The following is a 27,937-nucleotide window of genomic DNA, read 5'->3' on the forward strand; positions in this document are numbered from 1 at the left end:
ATAATGTTTATCCTTGCTTCCATATAATAATACTTTGGATCATGTTGTTAGCATATAAGAAATATAGGGTGCAAAAAGGACCTAAAAGCAAAACCTCTAGCATATAAAATAAGAATTACATTACCTGAATCTAACATGTTCAATAGTATCGTATGTGAGTTTGCTGCTGATATTCTGGCTATGAGGATTTCCTGGGTAAAAAAAAAACAATGATTCATGAATCATGAATCAAAATCATGAATCATGAATCATGATTCATGAATCAAAAAACAATGATTTCATTCTTTATGAAATTACAGTCTAAATTTTAATTCCTATATTTTTATACTTAATTAATTTTTATATTTCTCCTGCTTCCTCCTCCACTATCTCCTCAGGTTCTTCCTCAGAACAAACCTATATGTGCTTGTCCAGCCCAAATCCTGACATTGCCAATGGGGTCTTTTTCATATTAAAATATCATAAAATATTGAAAAAGTAAATTATATTATCCTATTGAAACTGTTATATTCTTTCACTATATCAATATGAGTATGACCTTCTAAAAAACCGAATTCTAACCCTTTCCAAATATTAGAAAATAGCATTTATAGCATTTAGCATTTAGACATATACCATTTCATAGTGCTTTTACAGCCCTCTTCAGACTCTGCCTCCCAGCAATTTGCCTCCTTGCAGCAAACAATGAACAGTCTGGTCAGTTTCAGCACAGCCTGATTTAGCATGAGCAATAGTTTTAGCATTGATTGATTGATTTGGATTTCAATGCCGCCTCTCTCCGAAGACTCGGAGTAGCTTACAACAAATTTTAAAAAACCGATACAATATAATCATCTAAATCCAATTAATTTAAAAACTAAGTGTACTCATCTATAACACCCAGTATTGTTTTAAAAAACCACTCATACCCACTCACACAACAACTATACATAACATTCATTGGCCAGGGGGCTAGAATCTAATTGCCCCAAGTCTGGCGGCATAGATAAGTCTTAAGACTTAAGACTTATATACTGCTTCATAGTGCTTTTACAGCCCTCTCCAAGTGGTTCAGTGATTCTACGGAGAGGGGCGGCATACAAATCCAAATAATAATAATAATAATAATAATAATAATAATAATAATAATAATAATAATAATAATAATAATAATAATTGCCCCCAATAATCTGGGTCCTCATTTTACCCACCTTGGAAAGATGGGAGGCTGAGTCAACCTTGAGCCAGTCGCGAGATTGGAACTGCTGAACTATTGCCACCTCCATTTTCAGACCCCATATGTCCCTTTTCTGCCTCCGTGTGCCCCTTTTTTGGCCTCTGTGCACCCCCTTTTTGGCCTCCACATGCCCATTTTCAGCTTCCATGTGCCCCATTTTTGGCCGATTCCAGGCAGCGGGGTTAGGCAGCAGTAGAGATCCTCACTGCCTGGAATGGGCCAAAAATGGGATGTGTAGAAGCTGAAAATGGGGCATATGGAGACTGAAAATGGGGTGCATGGAGGCAGCAATGGGCAGTGATGGTCCCTGCAGCCTGGAACAGCTGATGAGTGGTGTTCCAGAAGGCTGATCACATAGCAAATCAGCTGTTCGTGCTAAATCAGACTGTGCTGAAGCTGACCAGACTGTTCACTGTTTGCTGCAAGGAGGCAAATTTCTGGGAGGCAGAGGAAGATTTGTTTTTTCTTGTTTTCCTCCCCAAAAGCTAGGTGTGTCTTTTATAGTCCGAATAATACGGTGTATTGTTTAATTTTTCATTACCATAGACATTTGTATTGAGGTCATCAGTGAAGGCTTTTAGCAAGCTTTCTGGATAGAGAGTGGCACCTGCATGGTCAAGATAAGTAATTTCTACAACAGAAAAAATAAATATATATTATAGCTAACAATTATTCTCCTCAATCAATTTCAATCTAAGCTATTTTTCCCCAAATTGCTTTATATGAAATAAAATTTAAAATATATACTTGAATACATATTTTATTACTCAATAGAGGATAACGCAACTGCAATAAAATAAAGTCAAACTAATTTTAGAATCATTGAACTATAGTGAAAATATTCAATTTACGATCTATATTGTAGTGAAAATATTCAATTTATTATCCTTTCTAAAAATATAACTTTGAAGACTCTGAAAATCTAAACTGACTATCATCCATAATCTGAGAAACATAAAACAATGGTGCGTTCTTGTACATTGATATACGTATAAGCTTCTGCAAGTGGTACAATCATAGGTTTCAATATCCAATTAAACTAAGTCATTTACACTAATTATTAGACATATTAATTAATCATGGCCATAAAGACTTATAATATAAGGGAATAGAAGGTTAACTCCTCAAAGTTGCAGATGACACTAAGCTAGAGGCAATAGTTAACATTTAAAATGCAACACAATGCAATTCAATGGTGAGAAGAGTTAAAGTCCTACACATAGGCAAGTAAAACCAAATCCACAGAATAAATGGCTCAACGGGAACAACTGTGGGAAGGAACTAGATGTCAAGGAAGTATGATCTAGCAATGTGCTACAGTTCTAAAAAAAGCTAAAGCATTCCCAGGTTGCATCAATAAAGGAATTGTTTCAAAGTAGATAATATGGTAGGGTAAGGTAATATGACAGATAATAAGGAGTCTGGAGCTAAATGAGTGAGAGAACTAGATATGTCTAATAAGAGAAGGACTAAGGGTGGCATCATGGCAGACTTTCAGCACTTGGAGGCCTGTTACAGAAGAGAGAGGCTGAACAGGTCTAGGATAATTAACCACATACACGGCTGTGCCCACTTCACTGCAGCCCCCCCCCCCATTGTAGTCAATCCATCATGGGCATTTATCCTGGGCAGTTCCTCCACTGGTGCGCCTCTACCACCATCAGTATTTCTCCACCACACTCTCGTCTAAGACAAATTGTCAAGGGACACTTGTCCCTGACTACTCTACAGAATGGTAAAAATAGCTGCGGATTCCAGCTGTGCCTGCCCATTGGACATAGTCCCGTCAGCTCAGTTTTCTGAAGTGGAAACTGGAAAAGTTGGCGGGGAAAATGTAATATTCCGAGTCTCCAGAGAGGGGCGGCATACAAATCCAATAAATAATAATATTATTATTAATAATAATAATAATAATAATAATAATAATAATAATAATAATAATAATAATAATTTGCTGGCAAGAAGCAAAATATTATCCGCTGCACTTTGTATGCACGCAGGAGGCTAGGATGCCAAAGTTCCTGCCAACTTACAGACAATTTATGCTTTTGCAGGGAGCCACTTGGCTGAATGATGTCAAGACAGTTGAAGTGGAAATTCATGGTGCTTCTGAAAAGGAGAGATTGGCTAATAATAAAGTGATCCTTTGCTGGTTACCTGCCCCTTGTGGTGGTCTCCAACCCCCTCCCATCCTTGTTGAGCCTAGATTGGTTCTCCCCCTTGGGTTTGTCTGTGTCGGGGGTGCATTCTACTGTTTCCTATGATTTTGAATGCATTTTCGTTGAATTCTCTGATGTATTTGATGGCGGATTGGGGTGCTATAAGTAAAACCCCATTTCCTTGAACTTAGATCCTCTGTTACACCCCATCCACCTTAAATTGAGGCATGTTCCTTTTGCGCTAAAACCCAAAGTAGATAGTGAGCTAGATAAGGTCATTTCTCAGTGCATACTGGAACTGCAGATCATTCAAGATTGGAGACACCCATTGTCCTGTCCGTTAGGATTTGTGGCGACTATAAATGCACAATTAATAAGGTCTTACAATCTCACCCCTATTCAGTTCCAATTGTACAACACTTGCTCCATTCCCTAGGCCTGGAATGAATCTTTGCCAAACTGAACATGGATGTGGAGATCTTGACTACTGTTACCCACCGGGGGGGGGCTTCCATTGCCACCATTTCGAGTTTGGTGTGGCCCTGGCCAATTCCAAAAATTGATGGAGCGCTTCCTCTCTGACCTGCCTGGTGTTGTCCCATATTTTGATGACTCAGCCGTGTCAGCCGTCTCTAACCAGGAACTGTTAACTCGTTTGAAGAGCATTCTTTCACAATTTTGCCAGGCAGGCTTCAAACTTAAGAAGAGTAAGAGCCGGATAGGGATACTCAGGTTTGAATTTTTGGGACACATGGTAGATTCAGAAGGCATCCGCCCCACTCCAGCCAAGGTTTCTGCCATTAAAAATGCTCCTCCTCCAACAAACAAAATGGAACTGTAGGCCTTTCTGGGCCTGCTTAACTTTTATAGTTCCTTCTTACCTCACAAGGCCTCCATAGCAGAGTCCTTACCTAGGCTGCTGGATTCTCAGAGGCCCTGGCACTGGGGGCCTCAGACTCAAGCTTCCTTTGAATCTGTCAAGGATCTTTTGTCCTCCAAAAGCACGGCTGGTTTACTAGGATCAGTATATCCCCCTCACACCGGCCACTGATGCTTCCCTTATGGGATTGGGGCAATTGTTAGTCACCACCTGGTAAATGGGTCTGAGGCACCCATAGCTTTCTTCTCCAGCACTCTTTCTTCTGCAGAGCACAACTATAGCCAGACGGATTAAAGAGGCTCCTGCTCTATTTGCCTCTATGAAAAAATTCCACGGTTATTTATATGGCCTCTGTTCACAGACCATAAACCTCTTCTTAGCATACTAGCCAGAAATAGACAAACATCTCAGTTCATTTCTCCCCAATTGGCATGCTGGGCAGAGTTCCTCATTTACACCTTACACCTTAAAATATCAACCGGCAGAGCTTTGCCTCATGCCAATGCCCTCATTTTGTTGCTCCCTGCCTATACCAGTCACTGATCCAACTCCCACCACCAATGTCATTTTGGGGGAGGAATGGGGACCCCTTGTCAGCTCCTGGCATCGCTAAATATATGGCTAGAGACGTGGTTTTGTGCCAGGTTCTTGACTGGGTGAGGAGAGAGTGACCTACTGCAAGCCTGGACTCTAAATTTGGCGCCTTCAAAGCGAGACAGGTGCCTACTATGGGGCAGAAGAGTGGTAGTGCCCCCGTCCCTCAGGGTGAGAGTTCTTCACCTTTTGCATGATGGTCACCCAGGAATTATGCAAATGAAGTCCTTAGCATGGAGTTATGTATGGTGACCTGGTATGGACTAGGCCTGTGATGAACCTACGGCACATGTGCCAGGTTTCAGCTCCAGTGTGCATGCATGTGCAGGACAGCTGATTTTTGGCCTCAAGAAAGGCCGTTTCCCCTCCGGACACTTCAAGGAAAATTCCCTGAAGCACCGAAGGCAAAAAAATCAAGCTGCCCGCTTCTGTGCGGTGGGTTTCCGAGGAGAGGCTATCTGAGTGCAGCCATGCAAAAGGGGAGCAGGAGCAGGCACTCCTTCATGGCGCACAGGGGCTGAAGCAGTACCTATTTTCGGCATGGAAAGCCAGGTTGGGAGCGGTGGCCAAAACCCCTGGAATTGGCCGTGATGCCAAGCAAGGTGCTGCCCTCCCTGCTTGTGCCCTCTGTCTGTGCTTGCCTGTGTCAGCCGCACTATGGCTGAGTCAGCAGGGACCAGGTACGCAAATTGGGCGGGCAGCAGCTTGCTGGGCATTGCGGCCAATTCCATTGGGATTGGTGGCAAGCGAGGTGCAGGGGTTTCAGCCACCACTCCAGACCCGGCTTTTGACACCCAAGATAGGTGCTGCTGCAGCTTCCCCTCCTGCGTGCCATCAAGGAGCAGCCTGCAGGAGGGAGGAAAAGGTGGGAGGAGAGAGCAACAGCCGGAGGTTGGAAGTGGGTGCAGAAGTCGGGAGGTTACTCGGGTCCCTGGGATCAAAAGGACTTCTCCCAGCCCGACGAATCAGGCTGGGTGAAGATTCGGGAGGAGGGAAAAGGAGATGACGTGCTAGGATCATCCCAGCTGCCAAAACACAGAGCCCAATTCCTAATGGAGAGAATAGTGCAGGAGGGACGGAGGCCGAGAGAGGCGGGAGGAGGCAATAACAGCTGGGGGTTGGAAGTACGACGCACAAGTCGGGGGTACCTCGGGTCCCTGGGAGAACTGCAAGAGGGCTCACTTCCCTTCTAACTGTGGCAGGTCCAGATTTGAGAGACGCAGGAGTTTTTGATGACGAGGAGCTTTCCAATTAGATCATTTTAAACAAGAGGCAAAAAATGCCCTTGGGATATCCCACCTTGGTTTTGATCCCAAGTCACCCAAAGAAAGAGAGCAAAAGATTTAATACAAAGTTTTCAGGCGGCAGATGCCCCTCCGTTTTTGGGTAGGGGGAATCTGCCATCTGGTATCTCTTTCCTCCAGAAGATCCTCGTGCTTCAGGCACCTTTTCTGCAATCGCGGAGGGGGATCTGTCATCTGAAAACTTCCTATTAAATCCTTTATCTCTTCCTGCACTCTTTGCTCTGTTAAGAATCGGGCTCAATGTTTCAGCAGCTCAGATGATCCCAGCGTGGCATCTCCTTTTCCATCCTCCTGAACTTTCACCCCTTTCATTCTAGGGACCAAAGTTACCCCCGACTTCTGCATCCCATTCCAAACGCTGGCTGCTTCTGCCTCCTCCCTCCCCTCCCTCCCTCCTGGACTCTTCACTCAGTTAGAAATCATGCTCAGTGTTTTGGCAGCTGGTTCAATCCCAGCGTGGCGCCTCCTTTTCTCTCATTTTCCTTCGAGTTAGGGACACTTTCAGTGCAGTTCCCTGGGCTGCTCCGAGGCAGCAAAGGCGCAGGGATTGCTGGGAAGCCTGGTGGCATGTTTACAAAATGGCAGGTCCAGGAGGACTGCTGTGCTGCCTCTCTATCAGGCCTTGCTGTGAGAAAGCCCAGCTTTCAATGCCTACTGATATAGGTAAGAGGAACGGGGCACTTTGGGAATGGAGCCAAGTTTGTCTTCTGCCCCCATGAAAATCATACACCACTGCACCCACTCCAGTTAAATTCCATCCCAATTTCTGCAGAAAAAAAATGTCAACACAAGCATAATAAAACAGAAAATCTGATTAACGATTTGAAGAATAGTGTATGTGCTTTAAAGAAATCTCCTTAGTCTTCTAGGTTTACATAATAAACCAAAACATTATTCAGGAAAAAGAATATTTAGTTAAAATGGAGAAACAGTTCAACTTTTTTTAAAAGAAAACCCTAAGGAGCAAACATATATATATAATGTATGGGATACAATGAAAGCCTATGTGAGAGGCATTTCAATTACATACTCAGCAAAGAAAAATAAACTATATAAAGAAAAAATAAATTACAGAAAGAACTGGGTGAAGCAGAAACTTTATATCAGGAAAGCCCAACAAACAATAGGTAAATTGTGCTTTTGTGCTTCTGAACAGCCCGATTTCACTTTTATTCCAGGGCTCTAGATTGTATTAATTGCCAGTCCCCCCACCCCTTTGAGATTCTTTTATAAAAGAAGCATCAGCCTATAAATCTCTGTGGACTCTGAGAAAGCTTGCACTGTGGTGCACCTTCTCCTTTCTCTTTCTCTCTCACACATACCTCCTTCTCTCCCCTCCCCCCTCCACGCACCTCCAAATCGCTTCCCTGACATCTCGGGCTCAGGAAAGAAGCTCCGAGAGTGAGCGTGTGTTTCTAGTGAAGGAATCACCTCTTTTTGGCTACGGGCACCCGCTCCTTTAATCCCAAGAGAGATTGCATAAAGCTGGGTCTCTTTAAGAAGTCTTGGCTGAGAACCCTCGGTTTGCGCATTCCCAAAGGGAGTTGGGCGCAGATCTTGCCTTCCTCCCAGTCCTCCTCCTCCCGGCCCAGCTGCGGAGCTCATCTTCTGAAGTCTTCCTCCTCCTCCCCACCTTACTAAGTCACGCTCTCCCCAAGCTTTTTGCGCACCAGAGTTTTTCAAATCATATTTCGGCTTTGGGTGGCTCCCCTGTGCAAGCTAAAGTTCAGGTTGGGACATTGGAGGGATCGGGAGAGGTGGAAAAAAATCCTCTGGGCAAGTTGTGACGGGAGAGTGTGAGTGTGCTGGGCAGGGATCCTCCAAAGTTACCATTAACTGAAGCCTTGAATGGCAGATCTAGTGGAGGCTAGCGAGGGGAACCCTCCTGGCAGCAGTGGCTCCCGGGCAGCCTTGGTGCAGCTCTTGGAGTGGGTGAGACAGGCACTGTTGGTGGAGGGAGGGTGACCGGCAAGGCGGGCGGGGGGGGGGAAGGTGGCGTGTCCAGTCTCTCCGGTCCATCCAGGAGCTGAAAGTTCCATCTTTCCCCACATCTGGATTTGGCCCTTTGCGGGCTTCAGGCAGGAGGGGGCGGTGGGCGATGGATGGTTGGGTCTCCCACGGACACATTTTGACAGCGAGATGGGGGAAATCCCCTCGCCCGCCGCTTCCTCAGCTAACCTCCAAGCGGAGGAAGCAATAGGCAAGAGGGGAAAGTGGCAGCGAGATGAGACTCCAAAATTAAAACAATATACAGTGGTACTTCATCATATGAACTTAATTGGTTCCAGGAGGAGGTTCGTTAGGTGAAAAGTTCGTAAGGTGAAACAATGTTTCCCATAGGAATCAATGTAAAAGCAAATAATGCGTGCAAATCCTTCAGGAAAATCCCAAACTTTAGAAGGGAAGCGAACAGAGGGCAGGGAGGAACAGCTAAAAGGGACGGGTGGAAGAAGCAAGGCTAGGCTAAAGGGTGAGTGGGAAGGAAGAAAGGCAAGGGGGGCACCCCTCCCTTTTCTTTCTTCAAAGGACACCGTTTCAGTGCCTTTGCAAGCACGTTGTTCTCTGCAAAATCTTTCCTCCCCCAAGCTGCCCCTCCCTTTTCTTTCTGTGAGTTAATGGCCATAATATCTAGAGATAATTTGGATCTGGTTGCCATAACTGAGACATGGTTTAAGGATTCTAATGAATGGGAAATATCCATACCAGGATATACACTGTATAGGAAGGATAGAATAGAGAGAAGGGGAGGTGGAGTAGCCATTTATGTTAAAGAAAGTCTAAAAACAACACTAATTCAAAATACATGTCAAGATCTGGAGACTCTCTGGATTTGCATGCAAAATAAGGAAGGTTCTGTCATTAGAATTGGGGTGATCTGTAGGCCTCCAGGGCAATCTGAGGAATATGACAACAAGATGGTGGATGAAATTACCCAAATGGCACTAAAGGGAGATATTGTGGTTATGGGTGATTTCAACATGCCTGATGTTGACTGGAATATCCCCAGTGCCCTTACATGCAAAAGTAAGAATATAGTAGAGGCCTTTACAGGAGCAGCTCTGGCACAGCTGGTTAAGACACCAACTAGAGGGGAGAATATTCTAGATTTAATTTTTACAAATGGGAATTGGGTTTCAGAGGTCAAGGTGGGAGAAAATTTAGGTTGCAGTGACCATCTATGTTTGTGGTTTGATGTAAAAACTCATTGTGACCAATCCTATAATGCAACCAAAGTATTGGATTTCAGAAAAACAAATTTTAATGGAATGGGGGAATATTTAGATAATGAATTAAAGGGGAGGGATAAAATGGCAGGAGCGAGCACCCAGTGGACTGTATTAAAAAAGGCCATCTTAAAAGCCACTGGACTGTATGTAAGACAAATAACTAAAGGTAAAAGGAAGAAGAAACCGCTATGGTTTAGCAATGATGTAAGGGCTATAGTCAATGAAAAAAAGGCTGCCTATAGGAGGTATAAAGAGTCTGGAAATATAGCTGATAGGGAGGTGTATAAAATGAGACAGAATGAGGCGAAACAGATAATATATGCTGCTAAAGCCTCAAAAGAGGAAGAAATTGCCAAATCTGTAAAGAAGGGGGATAAAACCTTCTTCAGATATATTAGCGATAAGAAGAAAAACTGCGGCATCACGAAGCTTAGTACCGGGAATAATACATGCATTAATGGGAATAAGGAGATCGCTGACCATTTCAATAGCTACTTCTGTTCAGTTTTCTCAAAAGACACCTTACAAAATAATACTATAGAGGGATATAGCATTGCTTCCAGCTGTACGGATTCAGCTCCAGTGATCTTAGAAGCCAATGTCTTAGAAGAACTTGAACGATTAAAGATAAATAAGGCAATGGGTCCAGATGGCATCCACCCCAGAGTTCTTAAAGAACTCAGATCTGTCATTGCTACCCTCCTGACTGATTTGTTTAACCAATCCTTGTTAACAGGAGAAGTTCCTGAGGATTGGAGAATGGCCAGTGTTGTGCCTATTCACAAGAAGGGCAGTAGAGAAGAAGCTGGTAACTACAGGCCAGTTAGCTTGATATCAGTGGTAGTTAAAATGATGGAGACTCTACTCAAAAAGAGGATAAATCAGCACCTAAAAAACAATAACTTATTGGACCCAAATCAGCATGGCTTTACTGAAGGCAAATCATGTCAGACTAATCTCACTGATTTCTTTGACTATGTCACAAAGGTGTTGGATGAAGGTGGTGCTGTGGATATTGCCTACCTGGACTTCAGCAAAGCCTTTGATACGGTTCCACATAAAGAGCTGATAGATAAATTAGTGAAGATTGGACTTAATCTCTGGATAGTTCAATGGATTTGCAGCTGGCTGAAGCGTAGACATCAGAGAGTTATTGTTAATGGCGAGTATTCTGAGCAGAGTCAGGTTACAAGCGGTGTGCCACAAGGGTCTGTTCTGGGTCCTATTCTTTTTAATATGTTTGTGAGTGACATAGGGGAAGGTTTGGTAGGGAAGGTTTGCCTATTTGCCGATGACTCTAAAGTGTGCAATAGGGTTGATATTCCTGGAGGTGTCTGTAATATGGTAAATGATTTAGCTTTACTAGATAAATGGTCAAAGCAATGGAAACTGCAGTTTAATGTTTCCAAATGTAAAATAATGCACTTGGGGAAAAGGAATCCTCAATCTGAGTATTGTACTGGCAGTTCTGTGTTAGCAAATACTTCAGAAGAAAAAGATTTAGGGGTAGTGATTTCTGACAGTCTCAAAATGGGTGAACAGTGCAGTCAGGCGGCAGGGAAAGCAAGCAGGATGCTTGGCTGCATAGCTAGAGGTATAACAAGCAGGAAGAGGGAGATTATGATCCCGCTATATAGAATGCTGGTGAGACCACATTTGGAATACTGTGTTCAGTTCTGGAGACCTCACCTACAAAAAGATATTGACAAAATTGAACGGGTCCAAAGACAGGCTACAAGAATGGTGGAAGGTCTTAAGCATAAAACGTATCAGGAAAGACTTAATGAACTCAATATGTATAGTCTGGAGGACAGAAGGAAAGGGGGGGACATGATCAAAACATTTAAATATATTAAAGGGTTAAATAAGGTCCAGGAGGGAAGTGTTTTTAATAGGAAAGTGAACACAAGAACAAGGGGACACAATCTGAAGTTAGTTGGGGGAAAGATCAAAACAACATGGGAAAATATTATTTTACTGAAAGAGTAGTAGATCCTTGGAACAAACTTCCAGCAGACGTGGTAGATAAATCCACAGTAACTGAATTTAAACATGCCTGGGATAAACATATATCCATCCTAAGATAAAATACAGAAAATAGTATAAGGGCAGACTAGATGGACCAGGAGGTCTTTTTCTGCCGTCAGACTTCTATGTTTCTATGTTTCTATGTTAAAAAGACACCCTTTCAGTGCCTTTGCAAGCACGTTGTTCTCTGCAAAATCTTTCCTACTCCAAGCAGCCCCTCCCTTTTCTTTCTTCAAAAAGGAGAAAAAAAGAAACCCCTTCATCCCAGCAGCAGCTGCTTGGGTTCGTAAGGTGAAAATAGTTCGGAAGAGGCGGCAAAAAAATCTTAAACACCAGGTTCATATCTTGAAAAGTTCATTAGAAGAGGCATTCGTAAGATGAGGTACCACTGTATTCTTAAAGAAAAGAATCTGCTCTTTCTAATGGTGCTAAATTGAAGAGGTTTGAAGCTGTCCCACAGGATCAAACAGGGCATCAAAGATAGCCAAAATTTGTCAAAAAGCCGTTAAGTACCTGCTTTGAACTCTTATATTTTTTTCAACAACTTGAAGGGAAAACCTTGTTGCAGCTGTGTACTTAGTACACCTGCCAAAAATCAACCTGAAAGGCCAAGTAGTTTTGAAACTACAGCAACCTGAAGATTGCTGTAAATTCATTTCTGAGGGGTTTTTTTTGCAAAGTTTGAGCCTGAACCATGTAAAAAGTAAGAGGACTAGGTACATGGGTTTTACCAATTTATAGAGCCGTACAAGGTGTGCAGGTTCTCCAAATATCTCCAATATATTACTGAAACTGCCACGTTTACAGCTTCTGGAAGTTGGCTCAAAATGTCATTTTTGCTGACTCCGCATTTTGCAACCCTTTATTTGAGGTCTCCTAGAACTCCCAATTTTTAGTCTTTTGAACTAAAATTTTGCACAGCATAGTTTTATATCGTAAAGAAACTATGTGCCAAATTTCTGAGATGGTAAGTTGGGGACCACTGGTCCACTTCACATGGAATGACTCAATTTCATTATTGGGTAGAATTTCAGCAATTAAAATGAACACCCTTCCAAAACTGCTCTACTTATTTCAGACTGCTCCAGTTAAAATGGAAGAAATTTTTTATAAAGAACTAGATAGATCTATTAGGAAATTTATTTGGAAAGGGAAAAAATCTGGAATTAAGTTTAATCTTATGCAAAATAGAGGGATTAAATATTGAATGATGGCCATATTTTCAATTGCAGAATAAATATGGAGCAGTCATTAGTTGAGTAATGACTAAGAACTATTAGCTAACAATTTATTCCCTATTTTTGTATATTTTTAATTTTTTAATTTTTATGCTTACTGTTTTTAGTTAATTTAATCTGGTTTTTTTTTTAAATTGATGGATAACTGGGGTGGGTGTAGCAATATGTTTGGAATGAATGATTGTGATGGCTGGGGTGGATAGGATTATGATATGGATGAGGTGAATGGGAATGGTATGAATGACATGTTTGGCCCACTTGACATAGGAGAGGCAGGAGGGGAGGGGGCACCTATCTCTGGGGTGGGAGAGGGTCAGAATATCCCGGTGCTGCTAGGGAGAGGCAGATATCCGCGGAGAGGGGCGGCATACAAATCGAAATAATAAATAAATAAATAAATAAATATGGCGGGAGCCACGGAGCTAGCCATTCCAGGGAAAGGAGGAATCGCTGCTTAATAGCGATCCCATGTTCCGGCTCCGTGAGCTCAACCCAGAGTACTGGTGACAGGTGCAATCTTGGCCCTGGACTCAGGGTGCTGCTACTCAATGCCAGGTCGGTGGTAAATAAAGCTCTCCTCATCCGGGACTTGATCCTGGAGGAGGAGGCCAACCTGGCATGTGTGACTGAAACCTGGCTGGGCCCAGAGGGAGGAGTTACTCTTTCTGAAATCTTCCCAGCTGGGTTTCAGATATGGCATCAGCCTCGACGCAGGGAAGGGGGGGGGGAGGAGTGGCTATTATAGCTAGGAAGAGCCTTTCCCTACATAGACTCATTGCTCCAGAGATTGCAGGTTGTGAGTCCCTCCTGGTGAAGTTGGACCCACTTACTCACTTATTTATTTATTTATTTATTTACTTACTTACTTACTTACTTACTTACTTACTTACTACTTACTTATTAGATTTGTATGCCGCCCCTCTCCGCAGACTTGGGGCGGTTCACAACAACAATAAAACAATATACAATAAACAAATCTAATATTTAAAAAATATCTAAAAAGCCATTATTTTAAAAAACATACAACACAAGCATACTATACATAACACTATATAAGCCTGGGGGAGATGTCACAATTCCCCCATGCCCGACAGCAAAGGTGGGTTTTAAAAAGTTTGCAAAAGGCAAGGAGGGTGGGGGCAATCCTAATCTCCGAGGGGAGCTGGTTCCAGAGGGTTGGGGCCGCCACAGAGAAGGCTCTTCCCCTGGGTCCCGCCAGACGACATTGTTTAGTCGACGGGACCGGGAGAAGGCCAACTCTGTGGGACCTAACCGGTCGCTGGGATTCGAGCGGCAGAAGGCGGTCTCGGAGATATTCTAGTCCGATGCCATAAAGGACTTTATAGGTCATAACCAACACTTTGAATTGTGACTGGAAACTAATCAGCAACCAATGCAGACTGCGGAGTGTTGGTGTAACATGGGCATACCTAGGGAAGCCCATGATTGCTCTCGCAGCTGCATTTTGCACGATCTGAAGTTTCTGAACACTCTTCAAAGGTAGCCCCATGTAGAGAGTGTTACAGTAGTCGAGCCTCGAGGTGATGAGGGCATGAGTGACTGTGAGCAGTGACTCCCAGTCCAGATAGGGCCTCAACTGGTGCAGCAGGAAAACCTGGGAAAACGCCCCCCTGGCCACAGCTGAAAGATGGTTCTCTAATTTGAGCTGTGGATCGAGGAGGATGCCCAAGTTGCAAACCCTCTCTGAGGGGGTCAATAGTTCCCCTCCCGGGGGATGGATGGACAGATTGAATTGTCCTTGGGAGGCAAAACCCATAGCCACTCCATCTTATCAGAGTTGAATTTGAGTCTGTTGACACCCATCCAGACCCCAACAGCCTCCAGACACTGGCACATCACTTCCACTGCTTCGTTAACTGGACATGGGATGGAGATGTAAAGCTGGGTATCATCAGCGTACTGATGATAGCTCACCCCATGCCCTTGGATGATCTCACCCAGTGGTTTCATGTAAATATTAAATAGCAGGGGGGAGAGGACCAACCCCTGAGGTACCCCACAAGGGAGAAGCCTAGAGGTCAACTTCTGACCCCCCACTAACACCGACTACGACTGGCTGGAGAGGTAGGAGGGGAACCACTGAAGAACAGTGCCTCCCACTCCCAACCCCTCCAGCTGGCGCAGAAGGATACCATGGTCAATGGTATCGAAAGCCGGTGAGAGGTGGAAAAGCACCAGAACAGAGGATAAACCCCTGTCCTGGGCCTGCCAGAGATCATCCATCAACGCGACCAAAGCAGTTTCCATGCTGTAGCCGGGCCTGAATCCTGCCTGTTGAGGGCCTAGATAATCGGCTCCTTCCAAGGACCGCTGGAGTTGGAGCACCACCACCTTCTCTTAGGGGTTCTTAGGAGTTCAGGTGGGCTTGTTGCTCATGTACCTGCCTCCCAGCTGCGTGTCAACAGCCTTGCCTGTGCTGCTCAAGGAGGTAGCCGTGCTGGCAGTAGGGTTCCCCAGATTTATTGTCTTGGGGGACTTTAACCTACTGTTGCTCGGTGAAACTTCTGGGCTAGAGCAGGAGTTCATGGCAACCATGACAGCCATGGACCTGACTCAAGTAGTAGAGGGTCCGACTCATGAAGGGGGCACGCACCCGACATGGTATTCCTCTCTGAGCAATTGAGTAATGGTCTGAGACTAAGGGGCTTAGAATTGTTGCCTTTGTCATGGTCAGACCATTTCCTACTGCAGCTTGACTTCCTGGCTCCAATCCTTCCCTGCAGGGAGGTGGAACCGACTAGGTGGTTCTGCCCCAGACGCCTGATGGACCCAGAGGACTTTCAAAGGGCGCTTGGGGTTGTTCCAGATGCACTCGTCCACAGTTCGGCAGTCTCTTGCTTTAGCCTGGAATAAGGCTGCAACAGACGCTCTTGACCAACGTTCCCTCTTAATTTTTTTTCAGTGTGGGTGGAAAAGTATAATGTCTCAGCGGCAGTCACCTTGGGACTGGGCGGCATAGAAAAATAAATAAATAAATAAATAAATAAGGGGGGGAAATCCCTTCTTTTTTATTAAAAGAAATTAATAATAATTTAAAAAAACCAAAATCCATTACTATTAAAACTAAAACAACCAGCAAAACCAAAAACATAACTATTAATAAAAACAGGTGAGGGATGGGGGGTGGGTTCTCTGTTATTATTTAAGTGCTTTTACCATATGCTTTAAATCAAGAGTCACTTCTCTCTCTGTTTCTCTCTTTCCTGTCATTCTCTGCCTCAATCATTTTCTCATTTCTCTTTTTTTTCTCCCCTTTTTTCTATCATTTCTCTCTCTCTCTTTCTATCATTTCTCTCTCTCCTTCCACCAGTGTTCCCTCTAATTTTTTTGGGGGGTGGGCGGAAAAGTATAGTTTCTGAGCGGCAGTCCCTTCGGGACTGGGCGGCACAGAAATAATAAATAAATAAACAAACAAATAAAAAACCCACCCTGTTTTGCCTCAGAGAATTTCAAAATAAAATACTGTACTGTGTGTCTATAACAGTGAGCTCATAATAGGGCAACTCTATCAATATCAAAATGCCACTTAAATAGTTGAGCTAGTTTCAAACTAGATTTTGATTTTCTTTCTCTCTTCCTTATTCCCATCCTTTTTCTTTCTCTTTTCCTTCCTCTCTTTTTTCTATGTTTCTCTCTCTTCCTCTCTTCCTTTCTCTCTCCTTCCCTCTCACTCTTTCCCTCTTGGCTTCTGGGCAGGTTTGGAAAACTCTGAGTTGATGATGATTTTTAAGTGAGCAATTGCTCACTGCTCAGCTTAGAGGGAACTATGCCTTCCACTCTTCTCTTTCTCTTGCTCTCTCTGTCTCTCTCTCTCTCGCTTTCTTCCTCTCTCATCTCTCTCTTTCTTTCTTTCTTTCTTTCTCTCTCTCTCTTTCTCTCTCTCTCATGTACGTATCATGCCACCTTGATTGCATCAGCGGAATCTCGCCCGGCTGCCCTGTTTAGGGTGACCCGCTCCCTTCTTAACCAGAGGGCAGTTGGGGAGCTCTTGCAGAGCAGTGCCGAGGATTTTTTTGCTGATTAAGTCGCTCGGATCCGGGCTGACCTTGACTCCGATTGGATAACAGAGTCGACTGACAACAAGTCAGTCGAGGTAACTGGGGCCCGTACTTATCCATCTGTGTGGGAAGAGTTTGATCTGATGACACCTGATGAAGTGGACAAGGCCATTGGAGCTGTGAGTTCCACCACCTGTTTACTGGATCCGTGTCCCTCCTGGCCGGTTTCGGCCAGCAGGGAGGTAACACAGAGCTGAGTCCAGGAGATTGTCAATGCTTTTTTGGGAAGGGGGTCTTGGAAGAAGCCAATTATCTAGGCCCTCAACAGTCGGGATTCAGGCCCGGCTACAGCATGGAAACTGCTTTGGTCACGCTGATGGATGATCTCTGGCAGGCCCGGGACAGGGGCTTGTCCTCTGTCCTGGTGCTTCTTGACCTCTCAGCGGCTTTTGATACCATCGATATCTACATGAAACTGCTGGGTGAGATGATCCAAGGGCATGGGGTGAGGTATCGTCAATACACTGATTATACCCAGATGTACATCTCCACCCCATGTCCAGTCGGCGAAGCAGTGGAAGTGATGTGCCGGTGCCCGGAGGCTGGATGGGTGTCAACAGGCTCAAACTCAGCCGTGACAAGATGGAATGGCTGTGGGTTTTGTCTCCCAAGGACAATTACATCTGTCCGTCCATTACCCCGGGGGGGATTATTGACCTCCTCGGAGAGGGTCCGCAACTTGGGCGTCCTCCTCGATCGATAGCTCACATTAGAGAATGTGGAGCAGTGGAAGTGATGTGCTGGTGCCTGAAAGCTGTTGGGGTCTGGATGGGTGTCACACAGACTCAAAGTCAAGTCTGATAAGATGGAGTGGCTGTGGGTTTTGCCTCCCAAGGACTATGCTAAAAGAAGACAAAAGCGAATTGATCATGGGGAATGAATCGGGCGCCCCCAGCTCGATCTCCACCTTCTTCTGCGAGATGGATCGAGCTGGAGGTGCCCCATTCATTCCCCGTGATTGCTTCACTTTTGTCTTCTTTTACCGTAACCACCACCGCTGAGGTTATTTGGGGCTGGCGATGGCGGCTTTGAGGGCTAATCCCAAATCTAGGAGCCTCCCTGCAGATTTCAGACACTTACATTTTTGTCTAGCTCGATCTTCACCAGCTTGGTTACATCTCTTCACCCTCCAACTGCGCTGGGGAGTTATGCTGCTTACGGGAAGGCTGGGAGCCTCCATAATGAGAGAGAATTAGGGACAGGGATTTTCGGTGGCTCCCGGCCATCACCCATTTGATCAAGCCTGATACCCTCCCTCCAGTGCTTCACCTCCCACCGGACCAGAGGTGTTGGGGTTCAGGTTAGGGTTCAGCAAACCTACCCGAACTCCACCGTCAAGTTCATCCGAAACCGCCGAAACCGAACTTCAACGGGTTCACCCAAACTAACCATGAGGTCTTTTTCTGCCATCAATCTTCTATATTTCTATGTTTCTAATATAATGTACTAGTAACAATCATAATAGATTAGTATAGCAGAATGGATTTGAAAGTATTTAAGTCAAAGATATGAAGAACTGCAAAGATTTAGAAAGACATAAGTAAAAATAATTTGGTAAAGAGAGAACAAGGTTATCTCTCTTGTTTTTAATGTAATTTCTTTGTCCCCTTTCTTTCCTTTTTTTTGTTCTATTTATGTATAATTTTTCTTTTCAAATGTAATATAATGTATAGTTGTAATTCAATCTATTTTCTAATAAAAGTAATAATAAAAATAATTCTTTATCAGGCAAGTGTGACTGGACACACAAGGAACTGAACTTGGTTTGGGCAGCATAATGAAGGTACAAAAACAAAAAACAGCAAAATATATGTAAAAACGCAATATATGCTTTGCAGAATGCAAATAATTTGCAATCAGAAAAGCATGCACCTTAACATGATAGAAGAAGGAGGGACATTTCTAATAAATCACAAAGTTTCTCTTGAGTACCTTCAACTGTGCTTCAAACATAGTTTTATAGACAGAACTGCAAAACGTTGTATTGTCACATTTCCCCCTACTTAATAGATTTGTGCTATAACAAAAAGATAGGAAATAACTGTTGATAACCTTTTGTAGTTACTTCTAGGTACCACCTCACACAACTAATAAACGAGAGAGAACATTTTTATTATTAGTCTAATCTGTAAACAGTAATCTCCACTCAGATACTGCAATATATGTTGGGGGGAAAACAGAACTCTCCCTGCCTGCAAATATATCTATCCAAAGAATTAGGAAGTTGAAATATAAAACTCTGTTTATGCTTATGCAGCATAGCTATTTAAATTCGGGGTGGGGAACTTGATTATTTGGGAATTAAACTTTTTTCAACAGATTCTAAGAGACCATAAAAACGGGGGCTAGGCCGCAACAAGCACAGAAATGGCAGGCAATATTCCTATTAATAACAAGGATGATTTTTTTTCTAGACAAGCTATCCAGTGTGCTTTAGCAAATGAGATAGTTCCTAATAAAAAGGAGGGAAAATAGTAAACCAATACTTCAGTGAAGAAAACAAAACAAGATTAATTACTCAATGTTTAAGGAAAAGGGAGACAGACATTGATCAGGGATGCATCCATTTAGATTGTCGTAGCAAATGTTAGACCCATGTAAATGTACTCTTTCAATTAGTTTGCGCTTAGTCTTACTATCCATGAAACGGAGCGATAGGAGGCAAATCAGTTGTTAACCTTACTAGCCCAGAGGAACAAAGCTCAGGAGGTAAAAATTATTTTGACTGTCTGAACAGACCTTTCTTTTTATACTCAAATTAAGAAGGGCAGATTGAGATTTACTGTTTGATCAACTTTTCTCATTGGCTTGGCTTTTTTCTTTAAAATAAATATGGAACTATAATATTTATTTCTTCAAAATCCATGTGGTTATACTTACTTAAGTACAGGAACTGTGTGTGATTTTCCCCCACACAGGAACAATCGCAGTCAGTACTGTACTCCGTTTCCTCTTCCCTGCCCCCCCCCCTTTTTTTTCCCCTCCCCCCACCCGTCCTGCTGCCACCTCCACCACATGTCAGGTTACCTCCTAGTCTGGGAAACTCCCTCTGGCACAGTCTTTGCAGATCCTGTCCATCGTAACCATAAGCAGCACCCGAAGGGAGCTTACTTTGAAAAAATTGGAAAGACAAAAGTTTTTCCCACGGATCCTCAGCCATTGCAGTTAAAGACCTTTCTCGAAACAAGAAACAAGCAATATCTGTTTACAACAGAAAGCAACTCAATTAAAGATCAACTTACTGGAGAGGTCGGAGGCCTGGGCTCCTCCCACTGGCATCGCCCATAACAGCAATTAACTCCTTGCAAAATCTGCTTTTCTTGGCAGATCAGCAAATTAGATATCTCTGACTAGTTTTTACGGACAGAACAGAAAGTATTTTTTTATTTTTATTTTGTCCAATACACAATACATATTGAAGAGAATAGACATGAAGTATTATATATAAAGAGAAGATATAAAAATAGAGGAGAAGATATATGAGGGAAGGAAAGATATATGATATATGAGATAAGGAGAGACAATTGGACAGCGGACGAAAGGCAGGCTAGTGCTCTTATGTACGCCCCTTACTGACCTCTTAGGAACCTGGAGAGGTCAATCGTGGATAGTGGGTTTTTAGCTACAGTTTTAATTATTGGATTTGTACTGCATTGTTTATTGCTGTTGTGAGCCTCCCTGAGTCTTCAGACATACAAATGTAATAAAATATTATTATTATTATTATTATTATTATTATTATTATTATTATTATTATAATAAAATGAAAAGAGGGCAGAACTACCATTCAAAATATTCCTGAGCAACTATAGGGTGAAAGCCCCCTGCTGAGCACGGGAGGGTCCCCTTGGCCTTGAACTTGGCCTTGAACTTGAACTTGACCCTCCCTTTCTCCTTGCCACACCCATATGTGTGGGAAGGCTCACCCACCCAAGTTGTCGTATCTGGGCATGTGTTGGGTGAGCCCCAAGGGCATCTCGCCTCCATATCCAGGCCAGCCAAGCCTTGTAACCATGGTGCCCAAAGGAGATCACATAGTTGTGGTTACTTCCAATTTTCCACCCCTTACTGCCACGGCAGGGGAAGGGTCACTACAAGTGAGCCTCCCCTGCTCCCCCCCAGCACCACCATGCAGGTACCTCTGTAGGTCCGACAGACCGGGTGCCAGGCACTTCCCGGGCCACCTAAACTCCAAGCATGGAGGTGCCAGTGCCCAACCACATACCACCAAGTGCACCCATCTCATAAATTGGGGGGCCTTGCTTTGCCAATCTGGCTCCATTCATCACCCACATGCTGCCCATGTTGGGCCACACAGCGTCCTCCCCTGAAGGATGCCGACTTAAATCCCCGCAACTCGGGGTGTCATACTTCAATAGTTCCAGGGGGGGAACTTAACAGTCAGGGTCCCGCATTAAGCCAAAAGGTATCCTCCCGCGAGGGCTGCCCATACACACCTTGAACTTCAAGGGTACAATACAAAACTGGGGGTCCCCCCTACTTCTCATCATCAGATTCTCCACACCCATCACCTTCCATCCTTTAACCTTCTTCCTAGGAAAAACCAAGAGCTCCGGGGGGGGGGGGCACTTAACAGCCAGATTCCCATATTCAGCCCAAAACATCCTCCTGTGAGGGCTGCCTATGAGTGCCCCAAACTACAGAGGTGCTATTCAAAACCAGGGGTCCCCCCTACTTCACATCACCGTTTTTGAGCCTTTGCTCTGGGGCAACCCAGCATGCCCCCTTGATGTATGCCCAATTAACCCCTATGCACCTAGGGGCTTCTTTCTAAGACTGGGAGGGGCACTTCACAGCCAGCTTTCCTTGGCCACCTTGGACCAAAGGACGTCCCCCATTGGAGTGACAACTTCACACATCCCAATGAAATGGGAAAACAGTCTTGCGCCACTGGTTGGGGCATCCCAGTACTCCACCGTCGAGTAGCATCCTCCGGCTGCTGAATTGGCCGCCTGTATCTCCTGGGCAAACGGTTAATTCCAACCAGTTCAGTACTCCATGCCACCTTCTGGGCTGGACACTCCAGCCCATCGCCATTGGCTCCAATGCCACCACAACATTGTTTTGCCCAGGAGACCTGCAAAGAAACAAATCGAGCCGTTAACACTTGTAGGCATCACGAAATCCATTCCAGGTGGCCCACCCTGCTTGTGGGGCATGGATAGCTCCACCCCCCAGGCATACTGTGGCGAACTCACCAATCACCAGCCGGTGAAAAAAACCCCACCCCCTACTGTTGAATGCCTAAAAGGCTGCACATGCCGGCCAACTCCCCAGACCGGGCGGAGGGAGGGAGAGGAGTGTGTGGTACTTCAACCACCCCGCGGAGGCAGGGGGAAGGCAACTAAACTTCCACCCTTTACCAATAGCATTGCTTTTGACTGGCAGTAGGTAACTGAGAGTGACTCGGGCATCCACTGAGTTGTGGCAGCTAACTGGGAGTAGCCCAACTAGCAGTAAGGTGCAGGGTAGTAAAGCCATAGATTGAAAGGGGGGGGGACCCCACCCACGACCATCAATGCCATTGGAAGCAGACTAACTCTGAAGATAGTCCGCCCACCATCCCCCAAATTGAACTGTTTGCTGAACCCCAACTCTTGGCCGCCAAGATACAGGAAAAAATAGAAACACATCCCCCAAAGCCCCCCCTCCGTGGGAGGGCTGGCTAGTACAGCCAACGACCCATAACCTAAATCAGGAGGGACAAAGAGACCCTCCAGGCTGGAAAAGAGAACGAACCAGCCTGCCCCTGTCAGAAACATGCAGTGCCCCTGAGATGTCTAAGGAGCCTATTGTGTTTCCAATGTTGGTGCTAATGTCCCCTCCTCATGACGCTGGGGAGCAAAATTCTGAGGAGGCGCATTGGAAAAATACGTGGTTGGGTGAGGCAGGTGTGGCCGCTAAATAGAGGGAAGACCTGTGGGCGTGAGTTGGAACAATGAATGCTGGGCGTAACCCCATCCAGAATCCCCCCATGTGCTAAGGGATACTGCCAGAACATGTGGTCCCCATGTTGCTTCGCCGAGTGTTATACCATATGACCGAGCTGCGATGGCCCCCAGGAAAGCGGCTGTATAATGGAGACGCTGAATGTCACCACTCCATATGATGAATGCCACCTATTGTCCAAGACCACACCGATAACAAACCGAGGCCCTTCCCTGGGCGAGAGTAGCATTGCAACGTGCGTGTGGTTAACATATGCTGGTATGCCCCCCCCCCCCTGCCATAGCCATTCCCAGCCGGGCCAACCCATATCAGCCACGTTTCATCCAGATGCCTCACAGGATGACCAAGCTCCCTGCTAAATTCATTGCACAACCGCCAGGCTGTCAGGTCACATTCGACCAACCCACTGTGGATGGGGGTCAAGGGTTCAAAATCCGGCGCTGCCATCCCTTCCATTCACCTCTCCAGCACAGCTACAGGAAGCGGATTGCCCCATGGGGATCACCTACAGTTCGGATATATGGTTAATAAGGCAGAGAGCTGCTGGTTCTCTAGACGGAGGCTGGAAAAGAGCCGGGTTGCATAATGGCATTCCTTATGAAACTATGTTTTTTAAGCAGCAAACAAGGGGGGTGGGGTTTCTGTTTACATAATAGACAAACCCAGGCCTCTTTCCTGCCAAGAGGCTACTGAGTTTAAGTAATTGGAAAATTCTTAGCCAAAGTCCACATACATACCATTGGATGTGTTTAAAAGTTTTCCCTGGTCATGTGTTAAATTTGTCATAGTGGAAATGACATTATTTCTCACAAATGTGCATGTGGCTTCGCTTTTCATGTGATATAGCGTATGTTTCTAAAAGAAATCTAGTCAAGAGTGTATTAACTGAATGTCACCAGCATATTTATCAATCTAGTTTAAAATGAAACTATCCAACATGATGGATACAGACAGAAATAAAACTGTTGAATATGAGCTGAAAGTGAAACTGGCATCCTTTATTTTCAATTGTTGATTTTCTATTTTTGATTTTTTCTCCACTGGTAATGGAGTGGTCCGGCTTACATTACAACAAATAGCAAAATTATATAAAAGAAAAGTAGGGAAATTATGACATTGTTCATCTCCAAATTTTACATTTACTGTTTCCTAAGAGGAAATATATGCCCTACCAATTTTTAAAAAGAGGTGGATATGTATTCCTGGATAAATTCAAGGGAAGCTTGCTACCTCTGGGTATCTCTTGAAGCTCTGATTAGAAATTGTGTGAATGTGCTGTTTAGAAATGGCCATTTTCCACAATTCCCTGCAATCATATATGCGGGCTATTTAAGTCCATGAAAATAACTGGATTGATGCAGCATGTTTGGGATTGTAATCAATGCCCCTACATTATATAGTCACTTTATCTAAGCAAGTGAATGTTTGTCTTCCATCAAACATGGAAAATGACCTTTCAGATGTAGCTGATGGATGAGAAATGCAGAAAGAGCCTGCTTTTAGTTGCCTTAAAATACATTTTCTTTTTGACCAGATTTAAATATTGCTTATAATTGGCTTAATTTGCTAGTAATATACAGAATTTTATATAGAGAGGGCCATATACTTCCCTCTGGTAGAGATGACAGAATGCTATAAATTTGATATACTGCAAAATTGGACGTTCAGATCGTAGAATATTTTACCGTACTAAGCTGCATTATTTAGCCAAATCTACATTTTATTGATTTGAGCAGACAATGGTTAATCACAATATTGTAATTCAAAAATTGACAGCAAATTTTTTAATTTACAAACTTATAAAATCTGTTATAATTTAGAACCAGAATTACGATATTAATAATAGAAATATCAACTCCAAAAATAATAGGAATAAAGTAAATGTTAACAAGACAGAACACAGCTAATAACCGCTGACAAGCTTAGTGTCTTTAACCATAGAGCATACCCTTTATACATTTACAGTATATATTTGAAAAGAAATCCCGAAATAAAAAGTGTTAACAGAATGAAACTGAAACCCCTAAAATTTAACTGCTATAACAGTGGTTCTCAACCCGGGGGACCCCTTTGGGGGTTGAATGACAGCCCCTATGAGAGTTGCCTAAGAACATTGGGGAGTCTGTAATCTGCCCAGAGCTATGCTGTAGGGTCCCGGCCCAGTGGGCTCCTCTCCCCCCAAAAGCCTGAAAAATTGCCACGGATAAAGGGCATTCCAGCCCAGTCACCCCATCCGGTCCCAAAAGGCGGTCCCAGGATAGCGGAGCCCCCTCTAACCCCCCTGGAGGGTGGAAGGGGGGCAGTTAGAGGGGGGCAGTTTCCCCCCTCTAACCCCCCTGGAGGGGGGGAAACTGCCACGGGATGGCAGACAGTCGCATAGCCTGGCCGTGTGTCCATCCTTGCTGGCCATTGTGCCAGGTCGGCGATCCAGGCTGCGAAGCCCAGCCATGTGGGCTCCGCTTATATCCTTGCCGGCCTTCAAGTCATGCCGGTGATCCAGGCCACAGAGTCCAGCCACGTGGGCCCCACCTTGTTCCCCACCAGCCTGTGCCTGCAAGCCATGCCGGTGGCATAGCCAAGAAAGGGGAGGTGAGCAGCACTCCTTCCCCTTTTATACTGGAGGTCGCCACTTGCCTCCTGCAAGTACGTCATGCCCTGCGGGGCATGTGGGGCATGCTGGTGAGGGGGGCACACACTGCATGCGCGCACCTAACATCTCCCTCCCAATCCACTGCCGCCGGCATCCTCAGTGCTCCTGCCATCACCGCAAATGCTGCCGGCCTTAAGGCGGCCAACTGTCCCTTGTTTTGCTCAATTTTCCATTGTTAGATTGCACTTAAAATATTGCATTTAGTCATGGGAAATATGTTATAGGAAATACATTGACAGATTGTATTCTGTCTAACTGTTCAGACATGTTCCCAAATGTCCAGCAAAGTTTAAGAATTATTCAGTGATGGAGGTACCTCTAAAACTGGTACACTTTTCTAAAAGAAACAGAATTTAAGCAAGGACTGGGTGGTCATCTATCAGGGATGATAGATTCCTAAAGGGCATTTTCACAATTAAAAAGTTAAACCATTCATCCCTGAGTTACTGCCAAAATGTTCTAATGTCCAAGAATCTGAACTATAACACCAAAATAAACTAGACCTTGCCAATTAATTTGAAAACCTATTAATAATCATATTGTGACAAAGTTGATCATTAGCTTTTCTCTTTTTGTAGGAATTCTATGCTAAAAATCCAAGAGAGGCAGAGGAAGCAAAGAATACCGTTGTGTATATAAGACACAACTTTTTCTGCCCTAATTGGGGTGCATCTTATACTCTGAATGTAGCTTTTTCCCCCCCAGCCCTAACTAGCTGCTAAGGATCTTCCCAGTTCTTACCTTGCAGGCTCTTTCATTGTTTCTCTCTACGAATAATGTTTTCCAAGCTCTAAATCTTTGCAGGGTTTTTTCATTACTCTAACTTGTTCTGAGTAAGTTTTTTTTCAGCCCTAACCAGGTGCTAACGATGTTCCTAGCTCTTACCAGCTTGCAAGCTCTTTCATTGTTATTCTCTGTCAAGAATGTATTCCAAATCCTGTCTTTGATTTTTTTTCATTCTCTATTTGCTCCAAATGTTTCTTTCCAGCCCTAACCAGATGCTAACAATGTTCCCAGCTTTTACTGGCTTGCAAGCTCTTTCATTCTTACTCTCTGCCAAGAATGTATTGCGAACCGTGTCTTTGTAGGGTTTTTTTTTCATTGCTTAACTTGCTCCAGATATTTCTTTCCAGCCCTATCCAGGTGCTATTTTTTTTGGGGGGGGGGGGTTACAATTTTTTAATTGTTTTTCACACCTTACAGAAATTCAAATTTACATATCTCAAATTAAAATACAGTATAGTATAATATCAGATGCCAAATTCTTAGTCAAATTAATCAGGTTTTTCTAATTATTTATCCAATTTATTCTGGTATACTGTATATCATTCATCCTGTGCTACCTCCTTTCCATGTACTATCATATGGATTTTGCATATTGTTCTTTGCCTTCATTTGTATTTTAAGTGCTATAGCTATCTAGATTTCTCTCGGCTATTATGAAAAACTATGCCATTGTGCTTCAGTCCATTTCTAGCCTTCTTACTAAACTCATTCCTGCTTTTATTTTAAAAAAAACCCTCATTTTATCGTAACTGCCCTTAACAAAAGAAATATTCAAACTTACTTCTTTTTAAATCCAGGAAGAAAAAAAGAGAAAAGAAAAAAAGAAAAAGAAGAAACACTATTTATATTGTATCTTAATCTAATTATAGCAAAGTCAATATACGTTTTACATATCCAGGTGCTTTTAATGTACCCAAGCTCTTTCATTGTTAGTCTCTGTGAAGAATGTTTCCCAAGCTCTAAGTCTTTGCAAGTTTTTCCCCCATTGGTCTAACTTGCTCCAAATGTTTCTTTCCAGCCCTAATCAGGTGCTAATAATGTTCCCAGCTCTTACCTGCTTGCAAGCTCTTTCATTGTTACTCTCTGCAAAGAAGAATATTTTCTAAGCCCTCAGTGTTTGCAGGGTTTTTTCCATTGCTCTATTTGCTCAGATAGTTTTTTCCAGATGCTGATGATGTTCCCAGATTTTTCATTGTTACTCTCTGCCTGTCTTTGTAGGTTTTTCTTTCATTGCTTTACTTGCTCCAGATATTTCTTTCCAGGTGCTATTAATTTACCCAAGCTCTTTCATTGTTACGCTCTGTGAAGAATGTTTTCCAAACCCTGTCTTTGCAAGTCCCCCCCATTGGTCTAACTTGCGCCAAATGTTTCTTTCCAGCCCTAATCAGGTGGTAATAATGTTCCCACCTCTTACCCGCTTGCAAGCTTTCATTGTTACTCTCTGTAAAGAATAATGTTTTCTAAGCCCTCAGCCTTTGCAGGGTTTTTTTCCATTGCTCTATCTTGCTCAGACTGTTTTTTCCCCAGATGCTAATGATGTTCCCAGTTCTTACTGGCTTGCAAGCTCTTTCATTGTTACTCTCAGAATTTCTTTTAAGCCCTTAACCCAGGGGATAAAATGTGCTGAAGCTGACCAGACTAAGAACACTAGTCAGATGAATACCTGGTAAGAATATTCTTTTCCCTATTTTCCTCCCCAAAAACTAAGGTGTGTTTTATATTCTGGTGCGTCTTATACTCCAAAAATATGGTAATTTTCCTTCTGTAGCTAGGAGATGAAAATAAGATTATGCACCCTCTCTGATT

General features: G+C 43.8%; 1 protein-coding gene across 2 annotated transcripts in view; it reads right to left on the reverse strand.

The window, feature by feature from the left end:
• MOCOS (molybdenum cofactor sulfurase) overlaps positions 1–19,955 on the reverse strand; it is a 91,928-nt gene extending 71,973 nt beyond the window's left edge. The window contains exons 1-3 of one of the 2 annotated variants that reach the window (XR_011556899.1): positions 19,753–19,951; positions 1,758–1,847; positions 125–191 (exon numbers count right to left, since the gene is read on the reverse strand). Coding sequence is in view for 1 of the 2 variants with exons in the window: in XM_070728895.1 (XP_070584996.1) it covers positions 125–191; positions 1,758–1,847; positions 19,753–19,885 (290 nt within the window). In the remaining variant the exon portion in view is untranslated. Of the gene's footprint in view, positions 1–124; positions 192–1,757; positions 1,848–19,752 lie in introns of both variants that reach the window. The other variant, XM_070728895.1, reaches the window with a different exon arrangement.
• Between the last annotated feature and the right edge of the window lie 7,982 nt (positions 19,956–27,937).

Source organism: Erythrolamprus reginae, chromosome Z (assembly GCF_031021105.1).
Source record: "Erythrolamprus reginae isolate rEryReg1 chromosome Z, rEryReg1.hap1, whole genome shotgun sequence".
NCBI lineage: Eukaryota > Metazoa > Chordata > Lepidosauria > Squamata > Dipsadidae > Erythrolamprus > Erythrolamprus reginae.